The following is a 26967-nucleotide window of genomic DNA, read 5'->3' on the forward strand; positions in this document are numbered from 1 at the left end:
CGTTTCCTGATTTTCTTAGGCGGGGGAGTGTGTGTGCTTAGCCTTTTTATAAAATACCATTTTGGCTGTCTAATTTATGAATGCGAGCGCTAAGTATGCACTCATGCCAGTAATTGTGATATGTGTAAGTGCATTTGGCTGGCAAAGACAACTAACAACTAACAACGATCCATGGAACAAGGACAGAGCCATGATGTCATTTGGGCAAAAATTAAGTTTACAATTTAGCTGGAACTTAAGACCATGATTTTGAGATGGCAGATTTATTCAACTTATGATGGGAATATTTATTTTTATACCCCTACCCATAGGGTAGAATGGTATTATAATATTAAGCCGGCAGGAAATGTATGTAACAGGCAGAAGGAGAAATCTCCGACCACATAAAGTATATATATGTATTCTTGATCAGCGTCAACAACCGAGTCGATACAACCAAGTCAATCTGTCAAAAATCGAATAACAAGCGTAATTAGGATTTTTGGTATTTTGGTGTGGTGACAGGGCCCTGAAAAATGGACGTACCTATCCATTATGGAAAGGACACAGCGTCACGCGCTTCTGTGCATTACAGGCGCTATCAGGTCGGTGCTTTCTAAAGCCCTTGAGGTTATAGCTGGTTACGAACCCTTAAACTTATACGCGCAGTCCATAGCATCCAGATCGGCCCTCAGGACCAGGTCAGGAAATACAACGAGTCCGGAATCAAGGAAACACTTGAGCATCTTCTTTGTAGATGTCCAGCGTTATCTCGGCTCCGGATGAAATACCTTGATTGGCCGTGTCATAACGAACTTCGTGATGTTGGATGCTGCTGGTCTTTGCCAAAAATGCATCCACACTATGCAACTTCTGTATGGCAAATTACGCCTACTGCATTTGGTGGATAATCTTGTATATTTTGACTTATTTGATGCATATCGAATATATGACGTTCGTTATATTTTTATTAGTATTTTTGTGGTATATTATTTGGTATATTTTTAGAGTAATATCGCACTGATTTGGTTTTATTCAAAATGGATAGTATCTCATAGTCGAGCACAGAGGCTTTCTTTTTTGTTTTTGTTGCAATAGCCTGACGGGTAATAGTCGAGTAATAATCTAGTAAATAACATGAGTATTTTAGAGTTTATTGTATTACATTTAACGAATTGATAATATCATGATCAATGCGTCGTTGCAAGTATTTGCAAAGCGTCAAAGGTTGTTTACATGCTTTTTATTTTCATTTAACGACACGCCAGCTTAACGTGAAAGCCGCAATATTCATGTGAGACAAGATTTATTACAGGCAAGCACTTGTAGTTCAATTTACTTAAATAAGACATATTTTAGCAACGTCCTTTTGTTCGCAAAAATCATAAAAAGAACCCTGTGCGATTTTTTTTAATATAACACTAAAAAGTTTTTTTTTAAATGAACTCTAAAAAAATTGTGTATTACGGTATATATTATATTATTTGAAACGTATGTAAAAAATAACAAAAATCGGCCTAATTTAAGGCAGTTGCCCTAGATTTGCCGTTCGGTTACCGAAAACTATACTGGCAAAAAAAAAAATATCATATTAAAACACTTTCGACGTTGTGTGCCAAATTATAATATATGTGTATATACTTGGACCGCTATTAAATGAGAACTTTACTTGACCGGCAGTTGAGTGCGCTTTCAGTTAGATGTTAAGCAATGATGAAATATGTGTCACCTCGCAATATACAGATTTGCACAATTTGCAAATTAGTTTAAGCTAAATATCAGAGTTGAACGTACCTATCAAAAAATATTATTTTGGAACTGAAATGTAATCCAAAGAAAAACAAAATACAAACGGCCTTGTCAAAGACCTTAACCAAACACCAAAGACCTATAATATATATAATTCAATAATTTACATGCAGACGCATCTGCTCGGCCAAACAATAAACGAAACAAATGACATACAAACAAAAAAAGACAAAAAAAAAACACACTGCCATTTCATGCCGGTATGTAGAAAATGGGAAACATTGCAAAGGTTATCCACATTTTCCATTATCGAATTGAACAGTTCGAACACCTCCGATTTGGCTGACGAGTGCTTAATGAAATCGTTAATATTCCAAGCAAAGAACACAAAGTAATTTATTGAGTGCAGCTCGAAATATCGCACTTCAATTTCACCAAGTTCCCAGAGGCCAACGCAGTCCAATGTCGACCGTCGCTTGAGACAGAACGTTTTCTTATCACTTGTCTACGCAATGTCGTGCGTTTTATCAACATTCGTTAGCATTATCGGTTTATATGCGATCGTTAGTTTTTTTGTACGAGCAATTGCGTACACCTTTCAAACTACTGAAAGTGAGAGTCATCGATAATCAAAAGAAAAGATTAAGTTTAAAAGAACGTTTCGGTTCATGGGCTGCAATTACCGGCAGCAGCGATGGAATTGGCAAGGAATACGCCAAGGAATTGGCGCGAAATGGACTCAATGTAGTTCTGATTGCCAGGAACGAGGAGAAGCTCAAGGCTGTTGCTAAGGAGATTTGTAAGTTACATAAGTGAATTTATCAGTTGTTTCACTAACAACTAAATACTTTTTTCAGCCTTAGAATCAAAGGTGGAGACAAAAATTATTGTGGCGGACTTCACAAAGGGTGCATCGGTATACGAACATATCGAACGCGAGCTGACTGATGTTCCCGTATCCATACTTGGTAAGTACTTTGCCATAAGGTCTACCTTGAAGCTGCACCTCATTTGTTTTTCCTATACCAACAGTTAACAACGTAGGCATGGGTTTGCCCGGTGGATTGCTTAAGTGCACCAAGGAGCAGACGCAACAAATCATTGATACAAATGTGGTGGCTGTGTCTGAACTCTCTCGGTACTTTTTCTATCGCATGCGTGCCGACAAGATCAAAGGTGCCATTGTCAATGTTAGCTCTGGAACGGAGCATCAACCCTTGCCGTACGGTGCTCTCTATGCCGCCTCTAAAGCATACAATCGCAGTTTTACCATCGCGTTGAGATGCGAGGCAGCTCCATTTGGTATTCATGTCCAGCTGTTGTCTCCCAACTTTGTGGTGACCAAGATCAACAACTATTCGAAGCGCATTATGCAAGGCGGCCTTTTCATACCCTCGGCAGAGACTTATGCCCGGAGTGCAGTTGCCCAGCTTAGAGATGGCGTGGATGAAACTCCTGGCTACATTTGGCATCACGTGCAAAATGCGCTTACACTGATGTTCCCTTGGAGGGTGCGTCTGTTTGTTACACAACTATTCTTCAGGAAAATATCCAATAAGCATTGAACAAAAGTGTAGCATACTTAGCGGCTGTCGCTTAAATAAACGTATTAATTTCACATGCCATCATCATTCGCTGATGAGTTTGGCACTTTGAAACCGTCTTAACTTGCGAATAACTGGCGCAGTACATTTTTGGGAGTCGCTGTAGCCGGAGCATCGCTTAGATTTAATATAACGCATACAAAATGCTGAGTGTACTTTGCATATTCGCTATTCTCTCTCTTTTCATATTCTCTATTGGTTTATGCTTGATCGTTGGCTTTTTATTTAGACAATTGAGAACACCTTTGAGAATACTGAAAATACAACTGTGTTATAATAGGAATCCAAAATACAGTCTAAAGGAGCGTTTTGGTTCATGGGCGGCAGTTACTGGCAGCAGCGATGGCATTGGCAAGGAATATGCCAAGGAATTGGCGCGCCATGGAATCAATGTGGTTCTAATTGCGAGGAACGAAGAGAAACTCAAGGCCGTTGCCAATGAGATCAGTATGTATCTTGACCTTTTATTTGACTTCAGTGCAATCATATTTTATCATCGTGCAGTTCAGGAGTCCAAAGTCGAGACGAAGATTGTCGTGGCCGACTTTACACAGGGTCCAGAAGTGTACGAACACATTGAACATGAATTGGCCGACACACCAATAGCCATTTTTGGTAAGAGATTGACTAATTCCTTTTCAATTGCAGCTTATTCACTTTCTGTGCTTCTCTCTCCCAGTTAACAACGTGGGCATGAGTTTGCAAGGTGCGATTTATGCACACACCAAAGAAGATGTCCAGAAATTGATTGACACTAATATTGTGGCTGTCTCACAACTTTCGCGCTACTTTTTCAAGCGGTTGCAAGATTCTCACATTAAGGGAGCCATTGTTAATCTGTGCCCTGTGATGGAACATCAACCATTTGGAGCTATGTATGCTGCCTCCAAGGCTTACATTCGCAGCTTTACCCTGGCATTAGGTCACGAAGCAGCTCGATACGGGATTCATGTGCAGCTTCTCTCGCCCGGCTTTGTGGTGACCAAAATGGAAAACTTTTCCACTCGCCTTATGAGAGGAAGTCTGTTCGTCCCAACTGCGGATATGTATGCTCGCAGTGCTGTTGCTCAGTTAAGGGCTTGTGTTGTTGAAACTTCGGGATACGTCTGGCATCAGGTTCTGTGTGCAGGCTTAATGCTCTTGCCATGGAGATTACGTCTGCTTAACATCCGAATAGTATGTAAAAATGTTTCTGACAAACAATGGGAATAGAAGCACAGCATACTTTTGGGGGTAGTAAAATATAGATTGTTTAAATGGTTGTTGTCTTGGCTAACCGCAGTCTCAACTGCTAATGCCTAAGGTGTTGTGCAACATGTTGAAGACGTTTTTAATAGTTTTCTTTAAGAAACTTAATTTATTCTATTAAGTCACTGCGTTAATGCTGCAAGATTATATAACTTTTATTTTAAACGAACTCAAAACATATTGTATGACTGCATATATTTTATTTCATATATTTTAAATGTAGATTGCATTGCATGAAATAATAAAAATCGGGCGAGTTAAGGACTGTATATCTGAGGTCAAAAACTATTATGAAAGGAGTTATAATTATATAGACTTTGAAATCAAGTTTCATAGACCTTACAACAAGCTCAGAAAGTGGCGTGGCCACATTAGCCCTGCAACAAGTTGACCCTTAGCACAAAGGTTACGAATTGAAAACTAATTCAAGTAGTATAATATTTATTGGGGATAGTCATTTTCCTGCAGTACGTTCTTAATGTACAGCGATAGAGTTAACGACAGAAAAATTAAGCGGGAACTTCACAACATGAATAAGAAAGCAAAGAGGGAATACACTTAACCCTCATATCCTTGGATAATAGAATATTTTAAAAAAGGTTGTTTTTTACGAAATAATTATAGTTTGTCTATAGTAGCAAAAACCGATTTGAATACAATGTTAGCAATCTCAACGCCTGTCGCTTAAATATGCAAATACATTGTGTAGAATCGCCTAGTATGTATTTTTTGCAAGCTCAGCTAATTTTGAATATGAGAGATAATGAGTTTGATTCTTGTCTCGATTATTGTCTTGTCTTGATTATTGTAACCCTAGTACTTCGTTGAGCGTCGAGCTACCTAGAACATTGATATCAACTAAAATTCGCATATGTAGTAAAAAAACATGTTGAGTGCTTTCTCAACATTTCTTACACTTATCGGTCTCTATGCGCTCATTTGCTTTCTATATGAACAATTGCGAACACCTTTACGACTGCTAAAAGTACGACTGCTTGACGATCGATGTAAGTGTTTGAGTCTAAAAGAACGTTTTGGGGATTGGGCTGCAGTTACTGGCAGCAGCGATGGCATTGGCAAGGAATATGCCAGGGAATTGGCGCGACATGGAATCAATCTAGTTCTGATCGCCAGGAACGAAGATAAACTCAAGGCTGTTGCTAAGGAGATTTGTAAGTTACAAAAGTGAATTTATCATTTGCTTCATTAATTACTAAATACTTTTGCAGCCTTAGAATCAAAGGTGGAGACAAAAATTATTGTGGCGGACTTCACAAAGAGTGCATCGGTATACGAACACATCGAACGCGAGCTGACTGATGTTCCCGTATCCATACTTGGTAAGTACTTTGTCATAAAGTCCTCTTTTTAGCTGGAACTCATTTGTTTTTCCTCTACTATCAGTTAACAACGTAGGCATGGGTTTTCTCGGTGGATTGCTTAAGTGCACCAAGGAGCAGACGCAACAAATCATTGATACAAATGTGGTGGCTGTGTCTGAACTCTCTCGGTACTTTTTCTATCGCATGCGTGCCGACAAGATCAAAGGTGCCATTGTCAATGTTAGCTCTGGAACAGAGCTTCAACCCTTACCGTACGGTGCTCTCTATGCCGCCTCCAAAGCCTACAATCGCAGTTTTACCATCGCCTTGCGATGCGAGGCAGCTCCATTTGGTATTCATGTCCAGCTGTTGTCTCCCAACTTTGTGGTGACCAAGATCAACAACTATTCGAAGCGCATTATGCAAGGCGGCCTTTTCATACCCTCGGCAGAGACTTATGCCCGCAGTGCAGTTGCCCAGCTGAGAGATGGCGTGGATGAAACTCCTGGCTACATTTGGCATCACGTGCAAAATGCGCTTACACTGATGTTCCCTTGGAGGGTGCGTCGGATTGTTGCACAACTATTCTTCAGGAAAATATCCAATGATCCAATTTGAACAAAAGTGTAGCATACTTAGCGGCTGTCGCTTAAATAAACGTATTAATTTCACATGCCATCATCATTCGTTTACTGTCGCTGATGAGTTTGGCACTTTGAAACCGTCTTAACTTGCGATTACCTGGCGCAGTACATTTTTGGGTGTCGCGCTAGCTGGAGCATCGCTTAGATTTAGTATAACGCAAACAAAATGCTGAGTGCACTTTGCATATTCTCTATTGGTTTATGTTTGATCGTTGGCTTTTTATTTAGACAACTGCGAGCACCTTTGAAAATATTGAAAGTACAACTGTGTTATAATAGGAATCCAAAATACAGTCTAAAGGAGCGTTTTGGTTCATGGGCGGCAGTTACTGGCAGCAGCGATGGCATTGGCAAGGAATATGCCAAGGAATTGGCGCGCCATGGAATCAATGTGGTTCTAATTGCGAGGAACGAAGAGAAACTCAAGGCCGTTGCCAATGAGATCAGTATGTATCTTGACCTTTTATTTGACTTCAGGGCAATCATCTTCTATCATCGTGCAGCTCAGGAGTCCAAAGTCGAGACGAAGATTGTCGTGGCAGACTTTACACAGGGTCCAGAAGTGTACGAACACATTGAACGTGAATTGGCCGACACACCAATAGCCATTTTTGGTAAGAGATTGAGAAATTCCTTTTCAATTGCAGCTTATTCACTTTCTGTGCTTCTCTCTCCCAGTTAACAACGTGGGCATGAGTTTGCAAGGTGCGATTTATGCACACACCAAAGAAGATGTCCAGAAATTGATTGACACTAACATTGTGGCTGTCTCACAACTTTCACGCTACTTTTTCAAGCGGTTACAAGATTCTCACATTAAGGGAGCCATTGTTAATGTGGGTTCTGTGATGGAACATCAACCAGCACCATTTGGAGCTATGTATGCTGCCTCCAAAGCTTACATTCGCAGCTTTACCCTGGCATTAGGTCACGAGGCAGCTCGATACGGGATTCATGTGCAGCTTCTCTCGCCCGGCTTTGTGGTGACCAACATGAACAACTTTTCCACTCGCCTTATCAGAGGAAGTCTGTTCGTCCCAACTGCGGATTTGTATGCTCGCAGTGCTGTTGCTCAGTTAAGGGCTTGTGTTGTTGAAACTTCGGGATACGTCTGGCATCAGGTTCTGTGTGCAGGCTTAATGTTCTTGCCATGGAGATTACGTTTGCTTAGCGTTCGACTAGTATGGAAATATGTTTCTGACAAACAATTGGCATAAAAGCACAGCATACTTTTGGGGTAGTAAAATATAGATTGTTTAAATGGTTGTTGTCTTGGCTAAATGCTGTCTCAACTGCTAATGCCTAAGGTGTTGTGCAACATGTTGAAGACGTTTTTAACACTTTTCTTTAACCCTTAACTTAATTTAGTCCATCAAGTCACAGCGTGAATGTTGCTAAGGTTATATAAGTTATATTTTTAACGAATTATGTTCACATATCGTATTTTAAATGTAGATTAACAATTTTCATTGCATGAAATAATAAAATCGAACGAGTTTAGTGCAATCTCAATGCCTGTCGCTTAAATATGCAAATACATTGTGTAGTATCGCATAGTATGTATTTTTTGTATTTGGAATCTGAGAGATAATGAGTTTGATTCTTTGCAATCGTCTTGTCTTGATTATTGTAGACCTAGTACTTCGTTGAGCGTCGAGCTACGTAGAACATTGATATCAACTAAAATTCGCATATGTAGTAAAAAAAACATGTTGAGTGCTTTCTTAACATTTCTTACGCTTATCGGTCTCTATGCGCTCATTTGCTTTCTATATGAACAATTGCGAACACCTTTACGACTGCTGAAAGTACGACTGTTTGACGATCGATGTAAGTGCTTGAGTCTAAAAGATCGTTTTGGGGATTGGGCTGCAGTTACTGGCAGCAGCGATGGCATTGGCAAGGAATATGCCAAGGAATTGGCGCGAAATGGAATCAATGTGGTTCTGATTGCGAGGAACGAGGCGAAACTCAAGGCCGTTGCCAATGAGATCAGTATGTATCTTGACCTTTTATTTGACTTCAGTGCAATCATATTTTATCATCGTTCAGGAGTCTAAAGTCGAAACGAAGATTATCGTGGCTGATTTCACACAGGGAGCCGAAGTTTATGAACATATAGAACGTGAATTGGCCGACATACCAATAGTCATATTTGGTAAGAGATTATAGAACTTTTCACCGTTGATCCCTATTTACCTTCCCTATTTATCTGACTTCTAGTTAACAATGTGGGCATAGGCTTTCCTGGTGCCCTTTGCTCACTCACCAAAGAACATGTCGAGCAATTGATTGACACTAACATTGTGACTGTCTCACAACTTTCGCGCTACTTTATCAAGCGGCTGCGAGATTCTCAAATGAAGGGCGCAATCGTTAATCTCGGTTCAGTCACGGAAAATCAACCTGCGCCATTTGGAGCTGTGTATGCTGCCTCCAAAGCTTACATTCGCAGCTTTACCCTGGCATTAGGTCACGAGGTAGCTCGATACGGCATTCATGTGCAGCTTCTCTCGCCCGGCTTTGTGGTGACCAACATGAACAATTATTCAACGCGCATTATGAAAGGAAATCTGTTCGCACCCTCAGCGGAAGCTTATGCTCGCAGTGCTGTTGCTCAGCTGCGGGCTGGTGTTGATGAGACGCCGGGATATCTCTGGCATCATGTTCAGTATGCAGCTTTTATGCTCTTGCCTTGTAGATTGCGCGTAGTTGTGAGTCAACTAATATTGAAACTGATTACTGATAAGCAATTAGAATAAAAGCACAGCATACTTTTCGGTCCTTATTAAAATGTAGATTCTTTGATTGGTTGTTGTCTTGGCTATAGTGACTACGAAAGGAAATGACTTGACGAAAGAGCTTTAAGCTTGCAACAATTGAAAGTCTCTTTCAAAAGTGTTCCTGACAAAATCAATACTATTTTATGAATGTGCCAACGAGCATGCTTGGCTATCTATGCTAGTTCTTGTAAGTCTGTAAGCGTTGACAGACACGATTGGCAAAGGTATGTCTCCTTTTTTATTATTATCATATTATTGCTATATATTTCTATAGGGAATAATTGCTTCTTGAACATTCATTCAACTTGGTGGTTTGTCTATTCCACCACCTCATTAAAAGTTTGGTTATATTTAGAGTTCCTTGTCCAAAACATTCTACAGACTGAGAACGATTTCCTTACTTAATTCTGCTAGACAAACGATTTCAATGACTAGCACAAATGTTGATTATACAAAGCATATTTACATTGCATTCTAATAGACCGAGTGCAATCAAAATGCTTTGAAATCATTTGTTTATTTAGCTTGTGGCTGTCATAAATAAATCAATAATGATCAACAATTTGAATTTCCTAGCTTTTTCAGAACTTTTGTGCTGTAACTTTTATTTTTACCACTCCCAACTGAACCTTGAAATTGTAAAGTTTTTCTTTTGTATATTACTGCCATTATTATTTAATGTTGTAATATCCTATAGAGTTTATTTATTGTAATTTACACATCCAGTAGTCGAACATTTCAGAGTACTTTGAATAAATTGTCAAATTGTAATTAAGTTCTCAACTTTGTTACGGGTCAAAATACTATTTATACATTCAATTAGCTAAAAGTGTCTCTCTATCTCTTTCTCTATATCATCCACTTTTTCGTAGTAAGTGTAGGTTAATTATATCCGACTGTAATTATCGCACAAATGGAAAATTGTCAACACTCTTGACAGTCGCACGCATTTCACTCTCACATTGGTCCACCCATGATTAAATGTCTAATAATTTGGCGGCTGCGGATTTTGTAATCTTCGCACCAAAAAAAAACATTTATAACAATTCAAGCGGAGCAACAAAAAGTTGATGTGTGTAAAAGTAATAAACAACAATAAGTACAACAAAAAATTAAACCTCAAAAAGATGTACGCATATTTGTAGTCTCACAAGTGTAGTACTTTAAGCTGTAGATGTATTTGTAGCTGTAGCTATAGCTTCAAATGTATCTGTATCTGTGCACTGTATCTATGCACTGCACTATGGGGCATTTGACCCCTTTTTCTGGCATTTATGCGTTTTTTAAAAGTGTACCAATTAGAACATTTTGATGGTCAATGCATTAACAAAACATCAAACTGTTATGGCTCATACTCAAAATATTAAAACTTAAAACAGTTATTTTGAATATAACAGCTGTAGGGTCAACTGTTGCATCCGAAGGCACATGCGCTAAGTTTGCATAATATTTTTTTACTGAATTTTGTGGTTCATTTATTAACGTTAAAAACGATTAATAAATAAAAGAAGTCTTGAATAATAATTTCGCAGGTTTGCACTGTATATTAAATATAATTATTTGTTCAAATTGGGGGTATTTATTTTCGCATTTTCTCATTTCATAAATGATTCTTAAGGTCCGTTTTGAGGAAAAATTTTCAACTTTGGAAAGAATTTTGAAAATCTTGTTAGCATAATTTAGCAGTTAGTCAAAGTGTATGATGTAGCGTTGTTAATTCTGAATCTATCAATAGTTGTCTTATTTTGCATTTTTTCGCACAATTGGCGCAATTTGCATTTTTCTCAGAAAATCTCACGTTTTCTAACGCCGATTTGTGCTCTATAGAAAATAGAAAGAAGGGCCGTATGGAACATTGTTTTGTGAATAACTTCCATGTTTTTGATCCAATCGACCCAAATTTGCCCAAAATATTAAATTTTTTCAAAATTTTGGGGATGGGAAGGGCGTAGCGAATTCTAAAACATAAGTACATATCGGTGTCAAAATTTGATAATACTAGCTCTATAGGTGTCCGTAAGGGTCGAAGTGTTGCCACGCTCACTTTTCTATGATACATTCCTTGGGTATATAGTAACATTATTTCAAAAACCGCAGTAAAAAATCTCTTATGGTTTAAACGTAATATTAAATGCGAGTTAAAATGGAAAATGTCCCATAGTACACTGGCAGACTGAGGAGACACAGTTTCAGCTTGTAAAAGCTGTTTGTTGTTGTCGGAAGCCATCAGCCTGTTGTTGCTGCTTTTGGGCACTGTGTAACTCAACTTCAATTTGAGTTTCAGTTTCAGTTTCAGCTTCGGTTTCGGTTTCGGCTTTTAGTCCGTGATTGAAGCTCAGCGCCGACGCTTGTGCCTACTTCGTGCCGCAAACGCAGACGCAATCGCGACAAAGAAGTGAAGCGTAAACTTTGCTCCAACTGAAAGTGAATTCATTGATATACAGTCAAGTGTACTATAAACTGATAATAATTTGACTCAATTACATAAACATACTAAAAGCAGGCGACGAGTTTATCAATAACAATTCTCTTATTCACGACAACTATATAAAGAGAGTTTCTCTTCATAATGCAGCCAGTACTGGAAGTTAGCATTTATACATTGTTACGGATGACGTTCATTTGGCAACTAATTTCCTTCTTCATCTACTTGGTCGGCACCTTGGCCATTGCCGCCTTTCTCTACGACAATTTCAAGTCCTTGATAAACATTATCAAAGCCTTGCTAGAGCCGTATTTCCAGCCACAACTGCCACAAACGTTGGTCGAGAAATTTGGCAAATGGGCAGGTAAGTTAAATCATTAAAAATTAATCATACATCAACATGCAACATTAGAACAGAATGGCCAAATTTCGATTGCCAAATCGAATCAGATTGTGTTAAAAATGCTTTATCAATCATTAAATACAGCAGTGTAATTTAGAGAAATGAGTTCATAGCAAATATAAATGTAATTTCGTTCTAATTTTTGATTACAGAATTAGATAGATAACTAAACACGATATTATTGTTTAAAAAGCTATTTTAAATTGTGACAACTAAAAATCGAAATTTTATTGATAAATAATTACATAAAAACGTACATTGAAATTAAAGATTGATGGTAATATTTATAAATATAAACCTCAGTGCATTTCCGCCAAAACTTTCCCTGAATATGTTCCTATATAGTCTTTATATATCAATATAATACAAACATATAAACAATTCATAATGAGGAAAGCAAACAAAAGTTGCAACAATAAGTACATATTTATATTGCAAATAAGTTTAATTAACTAATAATTGCATTAAATAATTTTTATTTTTGCATGCTGGCCACGTTCTATTCTCATATAATACGTACATTATAATCTCTTTCATCAGCGCAATAATAAGAATGTTAATATTATGTAAATTGCAAGCTTGTTGCTAAACCCAAATTTTAATATATATTATTAAGAAGCATCGTGATCAGACAAGTTATTATTATATTAATTGCTTTTCATATTTTTCTACAACGGGAATAATTTGAAAATTAGATAATTTTGAAAATAATACAAATATAATATAGATTTATGCTCAGATTTATTAGTTGGATTAGGATAATGAATCATTAGGATAATGAATCAGTTGCTGATTGAAATATCTGTGCTATGCGTCAATTATCCACCCATAAAACATGTTGAAAGCGAACTCAGCATGAGGCAACAAGAACTTATCTACATATATTCAATATTTATAGTGCCATAAATCATGTGGGAAATTACTTGAGTTAAAGTCAGCATGAAGCAACTTAAATACTTGATATTATTAGATTAACTGAGCTATCGAACTGTTAATCTACTTTTATTCCATAAAAACGCACTTTCATTGTGATGGCACACTTTCTTATCAAAACTATGCTGTTATCTCATGTTACTAGGTTGATAATAATTCTAGTCAGCTTTATCGGTCAGCTGTTCCAGTGCTTTGAGTTCTCGCATTTGTTTACAATTTATTTTTAGAGCAGATAAAGTCATTCAACTTCACTGAATGAAAGCGAAACTAAACCGGCTTTTTACCTACAAACATTTTGACGCGCTTTATGAATGGCCATAAATAAATGCTAAAATAATAATAATAGCAAATGTTACATAACGTAACAGCTTGTTGAAATGTTCTGACCTTGTCGACAATGACAATTCAATTTCGTTGAAGATTGAATTCAATTTAATTCGGCTCGAATATTACCAAAAGAAAACATTGCAGATTTGATGTAATTAGCAAACAACAGTACCAAGACATGGGCCAGCTGCCGTGCTTGCTGCCAATGTTTCCGCTGCGCAAATATTTGGCAACAAATGTGGCCAACAAGCGCTGCAACCACTTGTGTATTAACGGTGCCAACTATTGGCGCCGCAAGTTGCGCAGTCGCCGTTGCATTGAGTCGTTGCAACAGCAGCAACATAAACATAAACAAAAAGAGTAAGAAAATAAATCGTGTTGCTTTCATGTGCAACTTTTATAGGCATTTTCATATTTGTTTAAGGTTCGGCAGTGGCCAAAAGAGAAGAAAACCAAGTATCTAACTAACATCAACATATAATTAGCAAGGGAGTGTGAAGTTAAGTTACTACTCAACTTGCCAGCTCTCTTCAAACTTAAACAGTTTATATTTTTTACTTAATAATTCACTTTAGAGTCGTTTAAGATAATTATTATCATCTCCATTCTCTTTTGCAGTTGTTACTGGCGCCACTGATGGCATTGGCAAGGAATATGCCAGGGAATTGGCACGTCAAGGCCTCAATCTGGTGCTCATCTCACGCACCAAGGAGAAGCTGATTGCCGTCACCAATGAGATTGGTAAGTAAATAGTTGCATAACAAACAAAAAACAAAATAAAGTAAACTTTTCATATCATTTTTGTAGAGAGTGAACACAAAATCAAGACTAAATGGATTGCTGTAGACTTTGCCAAAGGACGTGAAGTTTATGAGCAGATCGAAAAGGAATTGGCAGGCATTGAGGTCAGCATATTGGGTGAGTACACAGTGACTAAAGAAGTAACATATCTCTTTAAAAATATGAGATGAATTAGCTAAAAAAGTTTGTGTTGTTACTCAGCAAAATATTGTTGAAGACAATTGACAATTTATTATTATTAACAACTAATAGTAGCACATTAAATACAAGCAGTTGTGAATTTGGAAAGAGTTTTAGCCATTGCGTGTGAATTTTGCTTGCTTAACTACTGATTAACTGATAATCTACTCAGCAAACAACAAGAAAAAATAATCAAAACGAAACAATTTTAAACAAAATATAGTGACAAGATACCCGCTACGCATTTTCAATACAAAAGCAAAACAGTGCGAGGTTATTCTTAAAATATACCTTATAATATACCACAAAAATTCCTAAAATATACAAAATGGTATATATGAGGTAATCCACTCGAAATATACCATATGGAACAAAGTATACCAAAATATACCGTGTATAAAGAATGTGATACTCTTTATAATTGAATTTTTTGTAGTGAATATTAACTGCTTCAATTGCAATTTGAAGTACTTTAATAAAGTACTTAACATGAAACTCCCTTTATACTCGTCTAACCACTTTTCATCTCGTTTATAACATCAAATTTCGCTCTCTAAGCCAGCAAAATTGGCGTGGTCCGTGTTGTCTCCCACATTAACTGTTTTCGCTCGCACTCTTTGATAATAGCCAACTCATTGTCAACAAACAAAACGAAACAAACAGTAGCCGCAACAGTATCACTAACAACAACAACAACAACAACAGCAATAGCAACAATTAAGCCACCATAAGTTACCTTATGTGTGTTGTTAAATCTTGTCAATGACATTGAGACAGCTAAGCAGAGTCGGAGGCACTCGTAATAGCGTGCAATTATAATGACTATATACAGTAGGGCTTTTTGACGGACTCTGGGGCATTTTTGACTTGTTTCAAGTACATATAAATAATTTATTTTTGGGATTTTTATTTGCCAAACTCATAAACGCTTTGACGCGCTTCAGCAATTTACATTTTGTTTTTATTGTGCTGTACTGAAGTTAACCTTGTCTTATTCAAGGCATATTTTAAAAGCTACTCTACTGATAAGCATCTTTGAATAATCTTCATCTCTCTCTCTCTTTCTCTCTCGCTTTGCAGTGAACAATGTGGGCAGAATGTACGATTATCCGGAAACATTGGAAGCGGTGTCAGAAGATCTCATCTGGGATATCATAAACATCAACATTGGCGCCGTCACCATGTTGACACGCAAGATCGTGCCACACATGAAGGCGGCACGCAAGGGTGCAATTGTCAACATTGGCTCCGGCTCCGAGTTGCAGCCACTGCCAAATATGGCCGTCTATGCTGCGACCAAGAAATATGTAACATATTTCACACAGGCCTTGGAGCAAGAGTTGGCCGAATTCAATGTGACCGTGCAGCTGGTGATGCCCTTGTTTGTGACAACCAAAATGAACGCGTATTCCGACACGGTGATGAAAGGTGGCTTCTTTATACCCAATGCATACAGTTTTGCCCGATTTGCTGTCTTTACACTCGGCAAATCGAACACAACAACGGGTTTCTGGACCCATGGATTGCAGGTGAGATTGAAAGCTCATTTCCTATAACAACTTTCTCAACGGTCTGGTAACGCTGTGCCACTTTTTTTTCTTGCAGTACTTTTTCATGAAGATGTCGCCGCAGCATTTGCGCGTGCTTATTGGACACCAGCTGACAAAGCGACTGCGCATCGAGGCTCTTAGCCAAAATAAGTTAGCAACATAGTATTGTAGTGCATTTTTACATCCTAAGAGTATTGTAAATATTGGCGCTTAATTTAAAGAATAACAAAGAAAAAACAGTTTTTCGTACAACCAAAAAGCCAAACCGGCTGACTAAATCAATTTGCAAAAATGATTGCATAACATTTTTTTTCGCCTGTTGCATTTGGTAAGAGAGAGAAGGAAGCGGATTGTTATGGCATAAATGTAGCCGTGAAACCGGTTGCCTGACGCGCCAAACTGTTGAACGACAGACGGAAGAGCCGACAGCCCCTACCAAAAAACTAAAAAAAAAAATTCAAACAAAGCTTCGCTTCATTGCATCGAGTTGGCATTCTTCAAGCTTACAGTTTTCAAGTATTTACGGTTTTCTTAGACCCGTTCACATACGAAAAAGTAAGTCTATTGGTTTTGTCGAAATCAAAAAAGGAGGCTTAACAGACAGAAGATGACATCGTCAACTCCTTAAAGTACATATATGGTAAAAGATAAAGATAGATATGCTCCAGTGGATTGCTATCTTGCTCGAACTTATACAAAAACTTTCTTATCATCTAGCTCGAACGTATACCAAAACTTTAATATATTCTCCCACGAGCTTACATCTAAATTTTAATATGTTTGTCTTTCCAATTCCAAATGTCTTACATTTAAGAAGTCATATTCCAAATGAGTTAACAAAAGTGAACAGGTCTTTTACAGTCAACTCAAGAGGCTAACTTTGTTACTTGTTTTCTTTTATCGACTTGCATGCAAGCCTGTGCGCATGTAAATGAACTTCAAGTGCGGGTCTCCGTCTCCACATTGTGGTCACTGCACGTACTGCCCACAAATTATGCAAGCAAAGAGATTACAATGCAAATTTTCAACGCACTCCGCGCGTATAACACAAGCCGTTTTTCTAGTACATGGTTATTGATGAACTTCACTTGAAAATTACATTAACTACGCTAATGATAACCTTAGCACTTACCTTTTGTTTTTTGTAGATCTTTATAGCCCTTGAAGGTTGTGACTAAAATTCAATTTAACCTTTAAAGTTCAACTGCATAAGCACCACATCCAAATGACAGGAGAAAAGAGCACTTAAAAGCAACAACACTTTATGGAGGGCAAACGGAAGTACCGTTTTAAGCACATTGAGCGCACACACACACAATAAAAAAATGCATTACACGAGCAAAAAAAAACATCAAAAGAGAGCAACAGAGAAGAGAGCACATTTAAGACTCCGACGGACGGCGACGAGTTAACGAAGCGAAAAACGTTGGCGTCTCTTTTGCCAATTTTGACACTTGCACAAATTAATTTGGATTTAATTAAGAGCATATTAACATTTTATCACATTTAAGAAACGCAATGCATCGCGCAGATCAATGATCACTATATTTGCGAATATTATTTATCGCTTTATCGCAGCCGGCCACTTTAACTGAGCATCATTTATGCTGGCGCCCCCTAGCGAAAGAGTAATGTAACATTCCGATAAAATAGCTCTATCTATCGATATCGTTATTTGAACTTGTCAACTTTCTAATTGGCTGCCCTCAAAATAAATCCAATTCGCTGTAGCGTGTTGTTTTTGTTGTTGTTTTTATTCCTGCATTTGGTTGTTATTGTTATGCATTTGTTGCTGGTATTGTTGTTGTTATTTACGAAAAATGCAATTATTAAATAAAGATCTTAGATATTATGTGTGCAAAGTGTTAAACAATGAAATATACAATTTCTCTATGTGCGCATTGTGCTGTTGTTGTTGTCTTGCTATTGCACATTTATCATACTGTACATTATGGTCTATAAATTGTAAATTCAAAATTCGATTAATTCCATTGCGAAACGAAAATTGCAAAATTAATATTTATGATTAGAACAGATGACGCCAAAGCTCCCAGGCCAACGATGAAACGGCGCAGCGAGCCATTTCGATCACATCATTTATCGATAACCCAAATGGACCGAAACATTCGCTTAATCAAGCGCAGCACACTGCAAAATAGATATACGCTTATATATAGTACAAGTTACATACATATACATATATGGGATTGAGAATGAATAATTTATGGTATTTACCGTCACATACACTCGCTCCGTTGCAGGCCGTTGGTTGATGTCAAGCCTCCGAACCGAGCAGCTGCTTTCCGCCTGCGGCTGTGACGTCATCTGCAGGAAACACAAATCGATAAATAAATTTCATTTGAAATTTAAATACAAATCGCGGTGCATGAGCACTTTGCTCTGACCAACGCATATAGGCCAGCTGCTGGCCTAGTTAAGTATTTGAAAAATAAAATTATTGCCCACCTAAAAGTCTAACATATACATATTATATGTTTATTCGTAGATAATCCATTTGTTCAAACTAATGGAATTGCTACTTGAAATATTGGCAAATGATATTGCTGCACACAATTGTTTGTTTGTTTCCATTTGTTTCTTATTCATTATTTCATTATCATTTCAAGTGGTGAAACGCATAAACAATAGCCAAAAATATATGGGATCAGCACGATGGATTATTTTTAGCGAACAAAAAAAAAAAAACATTTTCATTCAGGGATTAGAATGTGGTTTTTCTTAACAAAATAAACAAGTGAAAACCAGAATGTTCAATTTCTAGCCATGTTTCTATTTTCATAACATAACACAAAAAAAAGGAACAAGAAAAAGGCGTATATGTATATTATAAATGATAATTAATTGTATTCATAAACAAATGGACCTAAAATATAATTTTTGAAAAAGACAAAACCATAAAACAAAATGGTATGCTGTGACAGAAAAAAAAAAATAGAAATCGCGGAAAATTCATTTGACAAATTTAACACGGTGCGAAAGAAATGTTTCGAAAACGATTTCAAATTGTTCACACACTCGTCCACAGAGGAATATATATCTAAAAATCGTATGGGGGTGCGTCTTTAGTGGGCCATGTCGAAATGTCGTCGTTAAAAAGTTGAAACTTTTTGGAAAATGATTTCTCTAATGTCGCAACTTATGGCAGCGCTGCCAAGAAAACCAAACAGCAGAGGGATTAGAAGTGCAGAGGGAAGTTGTCCACATACGTATATCTACTATAGCTTTGCATATTTCATAGATTTCACGTTAGCTAATTTAATTAATTAACGTCATCAAAGACGCTCGTTATGCTTGGAAATGCAATTAAAATATTTCACAAAAAACCGACTTTTCGATGGCAATAATTTCATAGTTCTATAATTATCATATTGGGTGTACTATATAGATAGATTGCGATAGGGTTTTGTTGGTTGATTCACTCACCTGACTTAGGGTACTAAGAGAAATCCATTAAATGCTAGCGGCTTAAACGCGTAACGCTCTACAAATCCTAGGCATAAGTGTTGATTTATGAATTGTTGTGTTGGAATTGAAATTGAAATTCAACATGTAAGTATATCGTTTGAACTAAGAGTATTCCCAAAAACATGAACATATTTAGAAAGCGGCTTCGTAGAAGGCATAGAGCAGGAAGAGCAAGAATGCCAGGATGAGGAAGGTGGTGAACAAACTCCTAGCTTCATTCATGTTGTTGCTGTTGTTGTTGATGATGTTGTTGTTTTCTATTTGGGAATAGAAAATGGACAATTATTAATCAATATACAGCTCGTTTAATCACACACTAATTAGTACTATCAATGGTGGAACACACACTCTGGGTGCAGCTGTGGAGCTTTAGGTGCTGATCGGCAAACCGTTCGTAGCAAATGGCACGGAATAACTGAGAAACGCATCCAAAGAATCTTCTCCACAAATATGATTTTTATCACGCATCAAAATCAGCCAGCAGCGAACTCATTTGGAATTATGGCTCTACGAAATTTATATATATATCTATATCTACACATACACACTACACTACCCGATATATATTTTGCAATACGTTGAGTGTAGTTTGGTGTATTGGTGTCCAGTTGTTGCGCATATTTCGACGCGGCACACACATCGTCGCTACTATATATACTACCATATCCATATATTTAAATACACATATATTTATTACTTATAGGTATGTTTAGATTCCATGTGGGCGGGGCAGCGTGAAGCGCGTCATGGCGCACGAACCACATTAAAAACTCTTGACAGCAAGAACTTCTCCATCCAAAAAACAAAAACGTACTCTTTATCTCTCTCCTCGTACCTGTTACGAATTCTTTTTATCCATTGGCCATTATTCATTCTTGGCACTGGCAAATTGCAGTTGGACCTCGTGCGGTTATTGAAAAATGTTTTAAGAATTCGTTTATTTATTTGTTTTTTTCTTTTTGTGGTCGACTGGGGTTAAGGTGGCGGGACCATTCTGTAATGTTCTCCAGACATCTGCGGTCTTAATAGCATTTTTAATTTGTTTTTGTTGGCTGCTTGCTAAATACACGTTTATTTCGAATCGTATCGCCTATGCCATTTGTTTGTTTCGCATTTTGAAACATGTTCAAATTATTTCAAACATTGCAACGTTGCACATAGCACGAAATGTGCTCTACTTTAATGGCGCCTCATGAAATTAACAGTTTCCAGTTTCTTTCAAGTTTTTCTATTGTAAAAATGCCAACTAAAATAGTTCTTCTCAATATCAACTTTTGTAATTTCACTGTTACTATCTATCTTTTAAGATTCCTGAATTTCCTAGAAATATCGCTTTCTAACTAGGATTATAGTAAAAAATGCTATATTGTCAAAAAAGGAAAGCCATATAAAAAGTTTCATAATTCTATACTTAATAATCTGTGAGTTCCTTGAGGTTATAAAATTATTTTTAGTCCATTTATCCAATTATCACAACAGGTGTGCTTTGTTTACATTATGCACTTAATTAAGCATTATTTATTGTTAAATTATTGTTAATATCTCACCTCTTCCATAACTCTATGCCCCCATTTCTGAGGTACTCATTTACAAAACGGCGTAGATGATCCAAAGGAAGAACAAAAGCACGGCCAGAATGCCGAAGGTGGTCATCAAGTTCTTGGCTTCACTCATTTTGGATTGCTAAAAATAAAGTGATAGGAATGCATAAAAAAGGCAATTAATAAATTATAAAGGTTTTTATTATTCGATATGGTCTTTTTTATAGATCAGAATCTACGCAAAGGTCAGACAATAAAAACAAAAACCAAAAATAAAAAACCAAAAAATCCAAAAACAAAGTGAAAAAATCAAATAAAATTTTTTCAGCTGGCGCGTGAGAAATTTCATTTGATATAAACAATAAAAAAGCGATCATAAATTTTCAAAGCACATATCATTTTGTTTTCAAATTATACAACATGTTTTTTCTAAATTCAAGCACGGCAAACGAAAATTATGAAAAACCACACGAATATGTTATTGTATATGAAGAACCTCGAACTGGCTAAAATTGTTTGATGTTTAGTCTGATTTGTTGCTGTTGTTTTTGTCGTTGTTGGTGATTCTGTTATTGCATATCAGAGTGATCAGAGCAATCAAAATGTCTGTCTATAAGTTGGCACCGAACGAAGAACTTGGGGGAACATATAGAAATAGTAGATGAATAATTCCAGCTTTATAGATTGGACCAGTTCCAAATATTTTGCGATGAAATTTATTGGGCACGGCACTTTAAAAATTCGATTGAGATTATGCACACGAAAAATCACATTCGCTAGTTGAAGATTAATCCCACATTTTCAGTCTTCTTGGTCAAATGTCTTTTTGCCTTTAACCTGATTTTCCATTTATGCTTACTTTTTTTTTTGATTTCTTTTAGATTTTGCGGACGAAAATTTGTGCTATTAACTGCTGCAAGCCTTTGGCCCAACTAAAACCAATTCACGCACTTGGCCAATGGGTTGCGCAAAATATAGCAAAAAATTAGAAATACTTTGAGACGACGTGAAAGTATCTATAAGATACACAGACACACACATTCATAGATGACGACACTCACCGACAAGACGGCACTCAAGAGAACAACTTGACAAGTGGAGGAAAATCTAGAGGTGTATGTGTGCTTGTATATACATTTATTAAAGACTAAAGACTATACAGTATGGTCTCCAAAAAGCATATGAGTTAAAATGGGATGCCACTAGGCTGAAGAATCGCTTGGAACATGTTTAAATCTTGAAGAAATATCATCGAAAATAAATAAAATAAATTTACGCTGCTGGTTTGACAGTTTGCGAGCAGCCGTTTTTTCCACCAAGACAACAAGAACAATGCTTTCATTAAAAATAATTCATATACTAGATGATATAATAAGTATACCACATCGAGACATATTCATATTCTCCATATGTGTTCCATTTTCGCTAAGAAATATCCGAAATACACAACGTTGTCAAAATTATGTTTGGATATTTTGCTTGCTGCAATATATTATTCATATTTATTCCTTGAGATGACATCGCATTTAGGATTCTTTTGGAATTATTGGAATTATTTTGAGGATCACAAAGATGACGTTTCAAAGTGTCATAAAAATTCATGTGGTTAAGCTTATAATTTACCGCATAAATTGTGAACTTTTGTTCTGTCGCCGAAATTCTAGTGAAACTATAATGACAAATACCCAAATCAGAGTATATCTATACTATATATCGGAGAGAGTGCGAACTGATATATGTATATATAGCGCCCACACTTTCGTAAACAACAAACTTGGGGTGTTTTTGCTTAGGTTCAGAGCTCTTCCAAAAAATCGCCTGGCTGACAGTTGTCATTAACTCAATTTGAAAATGCACTGCGCAAATGGTCGACGTGAACTCTCGAGCTGAAAAATACGAAAACAATCGAAAACAGACGTGACTTTTCAAGCATACTATATACTCTCCGATATCTACATATATATACGTGCGAGTATCTCGAGAAATTCCAAACATAATGACTTAAACAATTATTGCAAATTGCTCAAATTCATTTGCACTTGCTGACGAAATTGTGTCGAAAACATATTGAACATTTTCACCTTGGCGTCCACAAATGCGTTGCATGAAAAGCAGATTCAAATTTCACAAATTGGTTGCCGAGAAAATCCAGAGTTGTTGGTGTTTCAGTGATTGAGGAAATACCCTTGAAACAAAATTCTATTTAGTGCTTAGAAATATTCAACAGAAATGTGACGATTTCAATTAAATGTGATTGTCAAAGGAAGAACGAACATTTTAAAATACATTTAACATAATACAGAAATGTTAAATATTTTATATGATTTTTATATTTACTTAACGTATTATGTTTGCGTAATTTATAATCCAAAATTAATAAATTATTGTAAATTTGTCTAAAAAATCTGCAGTTAACTAATAATTAATTCATTAATTATTTATTAATACATAATTTTGTAAAAAAAAAAAAAACAAAATAAATATAAAACTCTCTACCTCTCTTTATTAAATTTATTAATTAAATTCTATGATAATAAAATATTCTGAATAATATTTCAAGTTCTGAAAAATATATTTTCAAAAAATTATAAAAATAATTTTCCTTTTATTCGCATAGGCTGCTCATTTTTATTAGAGATACATATATTTGTTTTTTTTTTTTAAATCAATTAGAATAAATAAAAGTATTCTATATTCACAAAATATTCCAACAAATTAAGAGCAATAAATTGTTTTAAAATTTTGCTTAAAATTGATAATAAAATTATACAAAATATATAATAAATAAAACAAGTAAGAAAGCTACAGTCGAGTGTACTCGACTGTGAGATACCCGCTACCCAATTTGAATAAAAGCAATATATTTTGCGGTATTATTCTCAAAATATACCAAATATACTGCGAAAAATACTAAAAATATACCAAGTGGTATATGTGGTATATCGATATAGTACCGCATTCAAAATATACCATAGACGGCTCAATATACCAGATTGTCAGCCAAAGCAACTAAGACCCTTAGTAAATAGGCGTTTTTGCCCATACAAAAGTATTTCTTTAATAACTTCCACAATTTTTATCTGATCGCAACCAAATTTTCAGGAATCATAACTACTATAATTATTATTGTATATACCAAAATTGGTAACTAGCTTTAAAATTACGCATATTCGATTTTTTTGATTTGCGGGGGCGGAAGTAGGCGTGGCAAAAATTTGAAACAAACTTGATCTGCGTGCAAACATCTCTTATAGTCTAGGTGTTCATACGGACATCTTAGTAAGGTTATATAGACGATTGTTTATTCTAGAATCACATTCATAGACATTCTTAGACATTCATAGAAATTATTATATTTATAAAATTTGTTGTTCAAATTATTATTCAAAAATATAAAACTCTAATACTATGGAAATAATAGAGGCTTCGAAAGAATTGCAAAAGTTATAATTTCTCTTCAAAAGGTGGAATGGAAAAGTGTATTTTTGGCAATTCTGTATGCATGCCAATACATAAAAAGGACAATGACAAGTCTATCACCTGGAGTTCTTAAAATTGTACGGAAGCTTATACGCGACATAAAAACTCTAGTAAGACCCCACGAAACGTCACCACGATAGCTGACCATTCTCACAGAGCTCTGAAGAGGCTTGCAAATAACTGTTGACCGTTTCTCGTTGTCTGCAAATAAGTTTCTTTTCCCGACTCTTTACGAAAAGACTCCATGAGAAACCAATTTATGGGTTCTATTGATGCTGATTCGGATTAGGGTTCGATTCAACTGGATGATGCTTGTCCGAGAAGAACTATAAATAAACAAAATAAAATATTTCAAAAAAATATTTACAAAAATGTTCACAACCGACATACTTGAGAAATTGAGGAGCATTTTAGTTAAATATTTTATTTGAACCGACTCTGAGCTCTGGACTCTCTAGACTTTACAATCGTCTAGATAACCCTACTAAGATTATGTTTGCAAAGGTATCTGAGTTATTTTACAATATTATTTAAACTTCATATCGAGTTGTAATTTAGATCTAGATTCAATGACAACTCGAAATGAAGCTTAAATAATAATGTACAATAACTCAGATACCTTTGGAATAATTACCTCAATAATTTAGAAGAAACGAAATCATACTCCAGATGCAGGGCACCATGGGCATTCAGCGGTACATCATCGTGTCATCAGGGCGGCTTTCGCAGCCGCTGGCCTGAATTCCGACACTAACACCGATCCACGAGAGCTGAAAGCGTTTGCAATCGCCATCAATGCTGATTTATAGTGTAACCCCAGTTCGACGGAAGTAAGAAACGAATAGTCATCTTCAGTACATTCTTCTAATCGACGATTAATTTCGACCGTTTCTCGTTATCTGCAAATAAGTGTCTTTTCCCGACTCTTTACGAGCAACTCAATGAGCAACTGATTAGTCATTTATGACAGCAGCAACATCTTCAGTTCATTCTTCTTATGGGCCACTATTATCTTTAGTCATTCGATTCGGATTAGGGTTCGATTCAACTGGATGATGTTTGTCCGGGAAGAACTATAAATAAAAAAATAAAATATTTAAAAAAAAAATATTTACAAAAATGTTTACAATCGACATACTTGAGAAATTGAGGAGCATTTTACTTAAGTAGTTCTATTTGAACTGACTCTGAGCTCTGGACTCTCTAGACTATACATCTAGACTACACAATCGGCTAGATAACCTTACTAAGATTATGTTTGCAAAGGTATCTGAGTTATTTTTCAATATTATTTAAACGTCATATCGAGTTGTCATTTAGATCTAGATTCAATGACAACTCGAAATGAAGTTTAAATAATATTAAAAAATAACTCAGATACCTTTGCAAATCGACGACGAGTTTCGCAGGCTCAGCAACACATAGCACCAAATCGTAGCAACGAGTCTCGGCATCAGAAACGCGCAGCCTCAGCAGCCCATGGCGCAACATTCACAACTATAACGAGAAGTGGCAACGATCAGCTGTTCGACAGCTCAACTCTACTGCGCTGATCCATAATATGACGGATTTCGTCAGATTTAATTGAATCTTTCCGCTTATATTCGTGATCCAGTATTTTTTGGTATATTCATTTGGTATATTTTAATAATTGATTACGAGTACAGTTGGGGGTATATTATAGTAGTCTGAGCTTTTCTTCTTGTTTATATTGAAGTCAATGGTTCCTGGTGCATACCAGCTTAGTAAATAATTCTACTTCATCTATGCAACATTTGTCTTTGTATCGAAAGTTCCCGCTAATATTCGTGACCAGTGCTAAGCGATTTCCCTGGAGAATTTCTTTAGTGTTGGCACGCAGTTGTCCGACGGAAGTTTCAAAGATTTAATTAAATTCAATAAAATGTACGTTCAATTGGCATTGTTATTGTCTTCATTGCGGATTTATCATCACAGAGCACATCATTTAAGCACACTAATGCCGATTTACGAACGCCATAAACACTCAGCGCTCATCCGGTTTATTTCCTTGCCCACGACCAATAAATTAAAATAAAATAAAATTATTTGATGAAGAAAAAGAGGATCTTGTCGAAATAATCCAACAAGAGCAATCTCAATTTTTTCACTCATTCAAAAAGAAAAACAAAACTTACTGATAACTGAAATCTATCACTTGGTTTAGATCAAGTGGCAAGCATTAAAACAAGCACTTCTAAGTGAATTCAAAATGGCAACGAATAGTGCAGAACTTCACAAACAAATGTGTGAAAGAAAAATGAAACGAAGTGAAAGTGTCCTAGAGTACTTACTGGTAATGAAGGAACTAGCAACGCGCGGAAATATAGATAATGAAGCTATTATCCAATACGTGATAATGGTATGTTTGGTATATCAATATAGTACACCATTCAAAATATACCATATACGGCACAATGTGCCAGATTGTCGGCCAAAACAACTAAGACCCCTAGTAAGTAGTCGTTTTTGTCCTTACAAAAGTATTTCTTTA

The 26967-nt window shown here is 36.3% G+C and overlaps 7 protein-coding genes and 1 long non-coding RNA gene across 18 annotated transcripts; 6 read left to right on the forward strand and 2 right to left on the reverse strand.

Annotated features, from left to right (window-relative positions):
• Positions 1 to 2163: 2163 nt before the first annotated feature.
• On the forward strand, positions 2164 to 3346 carry LOC133846342 (hydroxysteroid dehydrogenase-like protein 1). The gene is given in 4 exon segments (XM_062281282.1): positions 2164 to 2297; positions 2299 to 2527; positions 2586 to 2696; positions 2761 to 3346. Coding segments are annotated over 4 exon segments (930 nt in total). The 5' UTR covers positions 2164 to 2240; the 3' UTR covers positions 3294 to 3346.
• Positions 3347 to 3366: 20 nt separating this feature from the next.
• Positions 3367 to 4766, forward strand: LOC133846332 (hydroxysteroid dehydrogenase-like protein 1). Its single transcript, XM_062281256.1, has 3 exons — positions 3367 to 3779; positions 3837 to 3947; positions 4012 to 4766. The coding sequence occupies exons 1-3, from the start codon at positions 3476 to 3478 to the stop codon at positions 4542 to 4544; spliced, it is 948 nt and encodes a 315-aa protein (XP_062137240.1). The 5' UTR covers positions 3367 to 3475; the 3' UTR covers positions 4545 to 4766.
• Positions 4767 to 5401: 635 nt separating this feature from the next.
• LOC133846338 (hydroxysteroid dehydrogenase-like protein 1) lies at positions 5402 to 6573 on the forward strand. Its single transcript, XM_062281268.1, has 3 exons — positions 5402 to 5752; positions 5810 to 5920; positions 5985 to 6573. Exons 1-3 carry the CDS (start codon positions 5467 to 5469, stop codon positions 6518 to 6520), a joined length of 933 nt encoding a protein of 310 aa, XP_062137252.1. The 5' UTR covers positions 5402 to 5466; the 3' UTR covers positions 6521 to 6573.
• Position 6574: 1 nt separating this feature from the next.
• On the forward strand, positions 6575 to 7799 carry LOC133846351 (hydroxysteroid dehydrogenase-like protein 1). The gene is made up of 3 exons (XM_062281294.1): positions 6575 to 6992; positions 7050 to 7160; positions 7225 to 7799. Exons 1-3 carry the CDS (start codon positions 6713 to 6715, stop codon positions 7761 to 7763), a joined length of 930 nt encoding a protein of 309 aa, XP_062137278.1. The 5' UTR covers positions 6575 to 6712; the 3' UTR covers positions 7764 to 7799.
• A 390-nt stretch (positions 7800 to 8189) lies between these two features.
• LOC133848147 (hydroxysteroid dehydrogenase-like protein 1) lies at positions 8190 to 9349 on the forward strand. Its single transcript, XM_062283576.1, has 3 exons — positions 8190 to 8541; positions 8573 to 8704; positions 8770 to 9349. The coding sequence occupies exons 1-3, from the start codon at positions 8256 to 8258 to the stop codon at positions 9306 to 9308; spliced, it is 957 nt and encodes a 318-aa protein (XP_062139560.1). The 5' UTR covers positions 8190 to 8255; the 3' UTR covers positions 9309 to 9349.
• Positions 9350 to 9468: 119 nt separating this feature from the next.
• Positions 9469 to 16217, forward strand: LOC133846372 (inactive hydroxysteroid dehydrogenase-like protein 1). Of its 2 annotated transcripts, XM_062281341.1 has the most exons (6): positions 9469 to 9553; positions 11905 to 12118; positions 14036 to 14158; positions 14225 to 14335; positions 15479 to 15927; positions 16004 to 16217. In XM_062281341.1, exons 2-6 carry the CDS (start codon positions 11941 to 11943, stop codon positions 16109 to 16111), a joined length of 969 nt encoding a protein of 322 aa, XP_062137325.1. In that variant the 5' UTR covers positions 9469 to 9553; positions 11905 to 11940; the 3' UTR covers positions 16112 to 16217. The 2 variants fall into 2 exon arrangements, with proteins under 2 accessions (XP_062137325.1, XP_062137317.1); XM_062281333.1 differs by lacking the exon at positions 9469 to 9553 and having other exon boundaries at positions 11638 to 12118.
• A 1466-nt stretch (positions 16218 to 17683) lies between these two features.
• On the reverse strand, positions 17684 to 22826 carry LOC133847211 (uncharacterized). 9 transcript variants are annotated; one of them, XR_009895136.1, is made up of 5 exons: positions 22750 to 22766; positions 20982 to 21117; positions 19393 to 19691; positions 18184 to 18273; positions 17684 to 18096 (listed from the first exon to the last, which is right to left on the reverse strand). XR_009895136.1 is itself a non-coding variant. In XM_062282094.1 (3 exons), exons 1-3 carry the CDS (start codon positions 22809 to 22811, stop codon positions 21022 to 21024), a joined length of 204 nt encoding a protein of 67 aa, XP_062138078.1. In that variant the 5' UTR covers positions 22812 to 22826; the 3' UTR covers positions 20982 to 21021. The 9 variants fall into 9 exon arrangements, 1 of the variants encoding a protein (XP_062138078.1); XR_009895133.1 differs by lacking the exon at positions 22750 to 22766 and adding an exon at positions 22599 to 22616; XR_009895137.1 differs by lacking the exon at positions 22750 to 22766 and adding an exon at positions 22037 to 22053.
• Positions 22827 to 24645: 1819 nt separating this feature from the next.
• On the reverse strand, positions 24646 to 25788 carry LOC133845961 (uncharacterized). Of its 2 annotated transcripts, XR_009894832.1 has the most exons (4): positions 25594 to 25781; positions 25090 to 25528; positions 24846 to 24914; positions 24646 to 24781 (listed from the first exon to the last, which is right to left on the reverse strand). It is a non-coding gene; the product is annotated as an uncharacterized LOC133845961 (long non-coding RNA). The 2 variants fall into 2 exon arrangements; XR_009894833.1 differs by lacking the exon at positions 24846 to 24914 and having other exon boundaries at positions 25594 to 25788.
• Between the last annotated feature and the right edge of the window lie 1179 nt (positions 25789 to 26967).

The sequence above is a fragment of the Drosophila sulfurigaster genome, chromosome 2L, assembly GCF_023558435.1.
Source record: "Drosophila sulfurigaster albostrigata strain 15112-1811.04 chromosome 2L, ASM2355843v2, whole genome shotgun sequence".
Lineage (NCBI taxonomy): Eukaryota > Metazoa > Arthropoda > Insecta > Diptera > Drosophilidae > Drosophila > Drosophila sulfurigaster.